At 44.5% G+C, this 10148-nt stretch overlaps 1 protein-coding gene across 1 annotated transcript; it reads right to left on the bottom strand.

The window, feature by feature from the left end:
• Positions 1-39: 39 nt before the first annotated feature.
• On the bottom strand, positions 40-7901 carry rbm15 (RNA binding motif protein 15). Its single transcript, XM_088289533.1, has one exon. The coding sequence runs from the start codon at positions 7719-7721 to the stop codon at positions 5166-5168; it is 2556 nt and encodes an 851-aa protein (XP_088145659.1). The 5' UTR covers positions 7722-7901; the 3' UTR covers positions 40-5165.
• Between the last annotated feature and the right edge of the window lie 2247 nt (positions 7902-10148).

A 10148-nucleotide genomic window follows, 5' to 3' on the forward strand; every position in this document is an offset into this window, starting at 1 on the left:
TGTTTTATTCCAACGCGAATGAATCAGGACAATGTTGAATTGAATTCAATTTTTTATTGAAATTATTTCAGATACAATACAAGCAGTGATGTAGACTTTTTCATGTTTGTTCATAACAGGCACAAGTGTACTTCTGGGTAGCAGAAAAGTGATTGCCAATCACTAAGCTACACTGAAAATGATGATGCAAACAAAGTGTTTGGTGTTGTGACAACAGATATACCACAAAATGTTTTTTTTTTTTTTTTAAGATTGGCAAGACTGGGAACAAAACCTCCATCATAGGGTTTTTGATCATTTTTTTCACAGGTATGTATAAAACCTTTGGTCAGTCTGTCCAGCCATCACGAGTGTATCAGTGCTCTTAATTCGAATAGCAAATTAATGAGCTAATTTCTCAATGATGATTTTGACAATGTCTGAATTTCCACCACATCTATTTTTGAATCAACGTACCCATTGAAATGTAAATTACGCCGCAGCTTGACCCATCACACTTTCAAACAAAGGCGGTAGATAAAGAACAGCTAAAATCATCATTAAAGCCATTTTCTTTTTCTCAATCACTCTGCCGAATTTTAGAAAGTGTTTACTAGTGGTGCAATCAGAGTTTTTGCCACCCAGAAGTATATAAGAATTTATTTTGTACACACACAGGGGTAAAAAAACAAACAAACATACTTTAAGAGTAAAACAAAAAGATTACTTACAGCAGACCGGCATTGGTGGTGCATTCAGTGGCCTGTGGACGAAGCAACCTCCTCTCATGGGAGCCTGACAAAAGAAACACACACAAACGTGTTTTGTTATCGTATTGTATGTTGGGGTTTTTGTTTCTATGTTCGTCATGAGGGCTGAAAATGTACCTAGCTCACGTTTGATTAATGGACACTGACATGTATTCATCAAGATGACGGGGATGACAACAAAATGGCCGTTACGAAGAAGTGGCGTACGATCATTCATATGCATGAATGTGTGGCAGAGAATGCTGGGAAAGTGTGTTGGATTGCATAGGGAATCATTTAAAGAGGGGTGGTTTGGATTTGAAATGTTTGTTTTGAAACAGCAGTCCTTATACACGCAGCCTGTGGGCCCTAGGTTGCCGATCCCTGCCGTAGACTTGATGTCACTGTGTCACATCCCAAATATAGATAGCCTGCGCTGCCATGCATTTCTCGAATTGGCAACACTTGTATGGAACTTTGTCCGGCTCGTTCTGTATCCTATTGCTTTGGTTGTCTTCTTTCCAGTGGCGCGCGGAAACTGTGATGTCATGCCTTTCGGTTCTTTTTGCACTGAGCAAGTGGACCTTGCAGGCCCAAGCAGCACAAGTGCAAAAAATGAGCCAAAAGTTTTTTTTAATCTTAGATTGTTTTTTTTATACAGCTCTCAAACTAATTAAGAGACAAAAACATCTGACAACTAGATTATATTTTCTAGATGACAATACTGTATTTTTAATTAAAATTTAGGGATTTACATCATTAATAGTTTTCAGATTATAAGAAAATGTTATTTTTTACTCATGATGTTTTCTTATCTTAAAATTTGCTTTATTTGTCACATACAAACCCCCATAGTTCTGTCTCCTGACAGTTTACTATTGAGATCCAGGGACACTATTACAAACCTTTTGCCGGCCATACTACGAAAGGTAACGCACACATTTATCTGCCAGATTCCTTTCGTGATCCTATTGCAGTATGCAAGTAAATATTTTGTACTTATTTGGTGTATCTAGGCGTTTGTATGTTATTGCATGTATTGTTTATCTTGCTTGTCTATGCTTGAACCTCGAATGAAAGTGATTGACTATTCGTGCCTTGGCTCAATAAAGGTTGCGAAACACAATTCTCAGAATCCGTGTGAAAATGGCCCGTTTGAACGTTTGCCACGTCACCAATCAAAGGTGAGCATTATAATAATTTGTAGACCTTATTTTGGATTTCTTGAGATTGTGCATGTGTCGTGGGATGCGTTACCATGACAACCACTGCACTACTTACCGCTGCTGCCTGAGCTAGTGATACAGAGCTAGCAGGGCAGCCTTGTTGTCCTCCTTCGTACTCACCCCAGCATCCAAGCAGAGAAGATGACCGGACAGACGGATGGATGGCGTTAAGATCCTCCACATGGGCTCCATCTTGACTCCTTCTTCTTTACACGCTAACACGACTAAGATGGAGGGCTTGGAGGTGGGGGGAGTGTGTTTGCAGGGTTCCTCAGTATGGATTCCTTCCGGGGGCGTCACAGGAAAAAAAAAACAGCAGACGAAGACGAGGAGGAGGATGGAGCTTGTTGTTGCAAATAATATTCCCACGGCGGAACATCCTCCTCCTCAAGCAAAACCACACAAAGCACCCCTGACAGGGCCAGGCCTCAGGGGTCGCTATGGCAACTTGACAGGAATCACCCAAGAGGAATGCTTGGTGTGGACTCCTGCCCGGCGGCTTTGCGGCTCCTCCGTGCTCGCTGGAAGTAATTTACGTTGTGCAAACTCTATGCAAAACAGCGAGTGGGCTCCCTTTTTTTCTTCTCTTTCTCTCGCGCCCTCCCTCTCTCCGAATATTTCACTTCAGCTTCCTGGGAAACACAAGCATTTCCTCGTTTTCCTCAATTCACTTCCATCCAAGAAACTTGGAAGCTTTCTCCTTCAAATGAACAATTTATTGATGCACTTTTTTTGCGAGTATGTCAACAGCTCGCTTTCCTTCTTCCCCCCGTGACATCGGCGCGTACAAACGTTACACGGAAGTCAGCAAACGGCGCAGAGCTGTGTGTGGGGGGGGGCTACACAACTTAAACCCGTCGTGGTCGTCGTTGAGGGTGGAGTCCTCGTGCGTCAATACATTTCAGAGCAGCGGTGATTTCACACATACAGTGCGTATAAAAAGTCTACACATCTCAGTTGAAATGCCAAGCGGGTGTAATGCAAAAAATAATAAGTTAAATGAGACCAATATATATCTTTTCAATTTTCTTTTTTACCATTATCGACAATGTACAACTAAATATATTTTTTTTTTACATTTTATCTTAAACTAAGACAAAAAAGATTAATTTTAATTGTACTGGTTACAGGTGATGATAATGGTACAAAAAAACATTTGAAAAGATTAAACTTGGTGCCATTTATCAGACAAAAATTGCATTTGAATACGGGGGTGTAGACTTTTTATACACTGTACAAACAGGTACAATAAGTAGGCCTCGGTGTCACGTTATAGATTTCTTAAAGTGTCAATTCAAAACGTAATTATGAAATAAAATGACACAGCCCTACTTACTGGTTGTTTTAAGGACCATTTTGTTATTTCAGTCAAAATGTAAACACTATTTTTTTTTCTCTTTTTTCCCCTGCTCCATAGACTACACAGCCAGTCCTATTAAACAAAACAAAAACATCCAACTAAAACATGGAACAAAAACAAATTAGTATTTGTTATTGTGAGAGCACCAACATGACAACTCATGCCGCTCATGAGTTTGTCTGTCTTCACCAAGACAATAAAAATAATGGTAATAATAAGCGCTTGCTTGAGTTTGTTGCCATCAAATAAGTCCTCATCAGACTATCTGCAGGTTAAGCCCACCTGTCAGCTCGAAGGTCACTTTGACCCATTTTAAAGAATGCAGTTTTACGTTTAAGAACAAGTGTGAATTCTCCCCCTGGAACCACTGATTCATTTTACATTTCTGACACCTTTGAATGATTAAACTTGACCCAGGAATATTACTGATTGTTCCTGAAAAACTAATGTGCCAGGGAGGATTCAGGAACAGACTGCAATTAAACTTCAGGCAAGTGTAATCATTGACTTATTAGAAAGGTTTGAGGGGCTCGGTATTGAAATCACAATATTGTATATACAGCTTTGAACAAAAATTAAGAGCAAAAAAAAACCCAAAACAAACAAACTGCATATTGTGAATATTTGCAATTTGAGACTTCACAGATCAGTTGTTAGATATGCTAAAATAAACAAAACAATAATTTAACTCAAACATATATGAATAAAAATGAAAATCTGATAAACTGGCCATATTGCAGCAGTTTCTTAATTTTTCTTAAAAGCTGTATCAATAAACCAAATTACAGTTCGTGGGTCCATTCTCTCTAAAATGCCAAATACCTGAATTACAATACAGACGGCAATTAAGAGCTTACAAAATTGAGTGGCGTACAGTGCAGTGGCATGTTTTGGCTTGACTATTGCCTTAGTGTCAGTTAGTATTCATACGACAACGCACGCACGTACGAATTAAGATTAAACCGAGGACGCCCATCATCATTACCATCTTGGTAAAAGCAGACTTCCACAAACGAGTATTCGTAATGTATGTGGTCTTCTGGCCTGGCTGTGGTCTAACATTGAGATTGCACACAAACAAATGTTTGTCAATTCTTGAACAAGGAAAAAAAGGTTACCCAAAAGTACCAGAACGTCAAACATGTCACAACCCCGCCCCAGTGCGCCACCCGTCATCCTCTGTGTGTCATTACACAATTGCTCCTTGGTTGAACATAAAAAAAATAAATTAAAAAAAAGTTCAAGGAAAGGTGGCACTGTGGGGAGAGGCAGCATGACACGAATGATTGTTGTATTATTGTAGCAAATTCCTTTTTTTTCCCTTCTTTTTTGTAACAGAATTGAAATTGTAGAATATGCGCATACTTTTGCATTCACTCGTTCTTCATCCCGGGATTGAAATGACACAGTGCCCTTTGTGTGGAGCATTAGACACAATAACAACATGTGCAGGCCAGATCACTTAAGATTTAGTTCATTTGGAATAATTTAGCTAGTTATCTACAAGTCACATTTGTTTTAGAGATGTTATTGTGTCCACTTCTTGCATGGCTCCAATTTGTGTACTCTCCTCTGAAACAAATAAAGTATTCCGAATGTTTGTTTAGGATTTGAAACCCCAGCAAATTTGAGGAAATTGCACGCCTTTTTTGTTTGTAGTGGGGGAAAGGAGCCACCTGCGGTTTTAGTGGATAACATGGCAACAAATAACATCCAAGAACCATACTAGTGTAGCCCAAAATGCAAAACACACGGCATGCAATGGTTACTGGAATACAGCAGTTGATGTTATTTTCTTTTTTTTTTAACACTCTCTGACTCATTAGCTGTTTGTTTGCATTGCTGTTTCTTTTAAGATACAACTCGCACAATAATCATGACCAGATAGTCTTCTTCGCTTTTGGCCAGAGCTTTGGCAGAGGAATCCAAGAACTGCTGGGAGAAATCACAGGGAGGGAAAGCATGGAGAACCCCCGCGGTGTCCTTATCACGGCTCCCGCCCACGGGCAGGCCGATGACGCCCGCCGCCTGCTTTTGGTTGAGGTAGGACACCAGGTTACGGAGTGGCCGCTGGGTGGAGACAGCTGGGTCGGATGACGAATCCTCAGCGGTGCCGGGAACGGCCATGAGAACGGCGTAGCCCCCGGGGCCCGCCGCCTTGATGCGTCGGGAGACCTCGTCGAGCTTGGGCTGGTCCAGGCGGAGTCGTTGAGTGATCTTGAGCTCGAACACCTGCTTGCCGGTGGTGCCGTCCGCGAGCAGGTTGCTGGCGACGCTGTGGTCGCCCTGTAGCAGGTGCATGTTGGCCGGGAAGTTGCTGTTTTTGAGCAGGAGCATTCCCTGCCAGGCCAGAGGCAGCTTGGTGCCATCCGATTTGGAGGGGGGTGCACCTCTGGAGGACCCATCGGAGCGTTCTCTCTTCGACGGCCCTTTGCCGCCATCACCGGATTTCCGTTTACGCTCTATGGTTAGTGAAAAGTTGCCGCCTGACAGACCCTTGTCAGAGAGGCCCTTGAGTCTCCGCTCGGTCCCGCCTCGCTCCAGGCTGCCATGGCGCTCTCGTGCAGGGGAAGGTCTGTTGCCCCGCGGAGGGCGCTCAGAATCGCTGAATCGCCCCCCGTCTCTGCTGCTGCCTCCAGGGCTGCCGTCCGGAGAAGGGCGCCGACGCCTTACTGTCCTGTCAGAGCTCTCGGGCGAGTGGTCGAGGTGGCGCCCATCCTCCATGAGGCGCCGCTTGCGTGCAGGCTCTCGCCCATGCACGTCTCGCCCGTGTAGCTCCCGCTCCAGAGACCAAGGCTCGCGTGCCCGCCGATCGCGTTCCAAGTGTTCGAGGGGCTCGAAGGGGGAGGCCCGCACACGCTCTCGGAGAGCCGCAGGATTAGGCCACTCAGCGCCAGGAAAGAGCTCCCTGTCCCTGAAGTGAAGCGGCGGGGGAGTCCGTTCTCTGACTCTTAGAGGCTCCGGTGCAGTACGGTGGACAAATGACTCAGTCACCATGTCAAAGGGGGTGATCGGGAGAGGTTGCAAAAAGTTCTGCTGGTAACGATGCTCCGTGTCAGCAAAGTCCACTCGGAGTCTCCTCTCGGGGCCACCCAGAGGGAAGCCCCGCATGTGCGTGCAAGCCGCCTGCGCTGCATCCAGACTTTCATACTGAATATAGGCCCAGGTGTCCCCCTTCCTGTAGTCTATAGTCCTGATGGTGCCAAAACGATCAAATTCTCTGGCGAGGGCGGCCAAGGGCACCCAGTGTCCAAGGCCCCCCACCCACAGACGTGTCGTGGGCGTGGCTTTTCCGTAGCCTATCTTGATGGGGTTGCAGCCCACTATTTTGCCAGACATGCTGAGCTTAGCACGGTGAGCCATGTCCAAATTCTCAAATTTCAAAAAGCCATAAGTGCTGGTCTGGTCCCGTATGGGCCGCTTGATGTCCACCTCTGTGATGACGCCAAACCTGTTGAAGGCTCTCCTCAGGTCAGCCTCAGTGACCTCTGTGTCCAGGTTGCCCAGAAACAAGGTACGGTTGGCTCTTTGGTCGTCCTCTGGCGATACAAAATCCTCCTCGCGGAAGGCAGCCCGGTCTGCGATGAAAGACGGCCGGGCCCGGGCCTCGAAGAGCGCAAATTCACGGTCCCGCTCCAGCTCCCGGGGCAGGGGTGGCGGGGGTGGAGGGGGCAGCCGACCCAAGGCAAGCTGCTGCAGGCGGTAGTCTCTGTATCCCAGGCCGGAGGGCGACAGGGGCCTCTGCAAGTGTCTGTGGCTCGGCGCAGCGCCATAGAGGTCTCTCTCGACCGGCGAGCGGCTCCTCCTGCGGTTAATGTACACCGCCTCTATTTTCAGCGGCCTGTCGTAAAGCACCAGCCGGCCCCTGGCGTGCTTGGCCGCCCGGGCGTCCTCCGGCTTCCGAAAGTTGACGAAGGCGATCCGCTCGTCGTTGCTGCGGCTCAGCTTGACGCTCACGTCACCGAATTTTTTGAATTCGTGAAAAAGTCCGTCCTCGACGTCCTCGTCGCTCAACTGGCTGCCCAGGTCGCTGATTTTCAGGGTTTTGTACTCACCCTCGACGGTGAGAGCAGGCAGGCGCTGCTCCCCGCGCGACGTGCTCCTCGCCGCGGCCAAATCCAACGAGAGGCTCAGACTGCTGTGGTTCTTGCTTAAGGAGCCGACGGCGCCAGGCTGACAGCTGTGGTTGTTACCGAGCCGACCGTGTCCTTCGAAGTCCCGGTCCCGTTTGTCGCCGAGCAGACTCCTCCTCGTCGACCCGCCGTCACTTTTGCCATTATTGTTACTCCCGCCGGACAGGGACAGCGAGCCCATTTTCTTGCTGCTCGGGTGGCATCCTCCCCGATCGCGAATGTCGTCCAAGGCCCGGGAGCGTTTTTTCAGCGGCGACCGCTCTTTACCTTTCATTTCGGTCCACGCGCAGCCGACCCTTTGGGCGCCTGGGGCTTTTGGTTGCGACAATCCTGCGTGTGACCGCAGAATTTTGTCGAAAGATATTCGTGTTATTCACTGACCCTGCGGCAAGACAACAACGGTCGCCATTTTGTCAAGAGTTGATTCCTGCCCCGCCTCCCGACACGTGATTGGTCGGAAAAGTGGGCGGAAGACATGAACGCGAACGTCAATCAAAATCATACGAAGCAAAAATGATAAGCGTCTTATACTAGTCTACGTCAACATAAAATAAAGCAGAAAAATATACTATAAATGCAAAATAAATATGTCTTTCACAGATATCACTGACTCAATGAATGATTTGCATTCGTCAGTGGAATTTCATGATTATTTATTGCAATTAAATTATATTTAACAATCCCTTTCTTTCGTTTGTGGACAGTGCATAAAGCTCCTATCTGAAATTGGTCCTCTTGATTGGTGGGCTAAAATGGGTTCTAAAATTTGACAGAGGGGCCGGACCAGGAGCAGTTGGCTGGAGTGTTTTGGTAACCTCACCTCATCAGAGAAATAAAATACATTCAATTTTAAATTAAAATAATCAAAAGCATTACAACAAAATATCTCTATTTGACACACCACACTATTTAGAAAATAAAACATTAACATTGTTTATTCATTTAATTCGTTAGTTTGGCGGGCCGGATTAAAAGTTTAACGGGCCGCATGTGGCCCCTGGGCCGTAGTTTGCCCACACTGCTCTAAATTAATGTTGCAATATGGCACTGCAGGAGGGGCAGTGCTCGTTTTTTACCACACGATGGCAGTGTCCCAGCTGAAATACATTCGAGACCAGAGGTTCTCATCCCCTTTTCAATTAGAGAAATGTTTTTTTTTCAACGAAGTACGCCGCAGTCAGCGCAATTATAAAGCACTTTTGAATAAAAAACAAACAAAAGACTTGAAACAGAGTGCGTGCCATCAAACTTTGAATCATCCATTTGTTGAGGCATCTCTAGAACTATTAGAAATATTGTTAAAATAAAGATAAAAAAGAAATAAATTATTACCTTAATTATAAAGACTTGAGCACATAAAATAATTAGCAACATAAGTGTCCTCATTTGGGGTCATAGTACAGTTCTGTTCTCCAAAATAAATCATGAACGTAACATAATTTATAACATTATTATTATTATTATTATAATTATTATTATTATTATTATTATTGTTGGTGTTGCATTGATACTACTTTTTGGCCAAACATTAAGAGCTACTGTCAAATTTTAGACCCATTTCCAAGCTGGCTTTCGTTTAAAAAAATCGGGAAAAAAGTGGTACACATGCAGTTCATCATACTTAGACCTAAAATACTTCTTGGATGAACATAACGTCATGGAGGTTTTCCAGTCAGGTCTCAAGATGATGCATAGTACAGAGTCATCGCTGTTACGAGTTTTTAATGACATCCTCCTGGCAAACGACACTTTAGTTGGATTTCACTGTAGCATTTGATGGTGGATCACAGTCTGTTGGCTCATTTGCAGCACCAGGTGGGCATTAGTGGTAGCGCCATTGAGTGGTTTACGTCCTTTTTGGCTGACAGAACTTTTTGTGTTCGCCTTAGTTGTTCTGAGTCCCACACTGCTTCCCTTGGCTCTTTTCATTGTCTCTGCTGCCCTTTGGGTTCCATCTTAAGGAAACACTGTATTTCCTTCCACTGCTATGCGTATGACTGTCAGATTGATGTCCGGTTGAGCAAAAAAGTCACTTTTCCATTGAGGGCACTTTGGTACTGTCTGGAGGAAGTCATGTCCTGGATGGCACTTAATTTCTTGAATTTAAATGAAAACAAAACAGATATGATGTTTGGACCTGGTGTCCCTTGTACTTGCTATTCCTGCTGACTTGGGCTCCCAAGCTCCTTATTTGAAGCCACCAGTCTCAAACTTGGGTCTAAAACTAGACAGTGATTTTAAATTGGACTGACAATTTTTTTTTAAGATTCTATTTTTCGTTTACAAATCTTACATGGTCTCAACCTCCTGCTAAATGTCGGGCAAGTCCACTTGCTTCCCGTCTTTAAATCATGTGTTAAAACAAATTGTTATTATAATTTTGGGGCTTTTTACACTGCATCAGACTTGGTTTTGGTTTGACTGTTTTTGTGTTTTTTACTGTCTTCAGTATTAATTGTATCATTTATTGTTGTATGACTTACTTTTGTAAAGCACTTTGTAAACAGCATTGGTTGTCTTAAAGTTCTTTATAAATACTGTTGAGTGGAGAAATTAAGCACATTATTTATTGTTATTTAAAGACACATCATGTTGGCTTTTCCGAGAATCCTGTGTCAAAATAAACCAGACTCACGCCACCATTCTTTAGCTTTTTTTTCAGATGGCCATCTCTTCAATCCCTTATCCCTACTGACAAGTC

Source organism: Idiotropiscis lumnitzeri, chromosome 3 (assembly GCF_059441095.1).
Source record: "Idiotropiscis lumnitzeri isolate Australia: NSW breed Sydney's pygmy pipehorse chromosome 3, RoL_Ilum_1.0, whole genome shotgun sequence".
NCBI lineage: Eukaryota > Metazoa > Chordata > Actinopteri > Syngnathiformes > Syngnathidae > Idiotropiscis > Idiotropiscis lumnitzeri.

What these genes read in the sequence shown, in the direction of transcription:
- rbm15 (XM_088289533.1), bottom strand. Translation starts at nt 7,721, where the DNA reads ATGAAAGGTAAAGAGCGGTCGCCGCTGAAAAAACGCTCCCGGGCCTTG.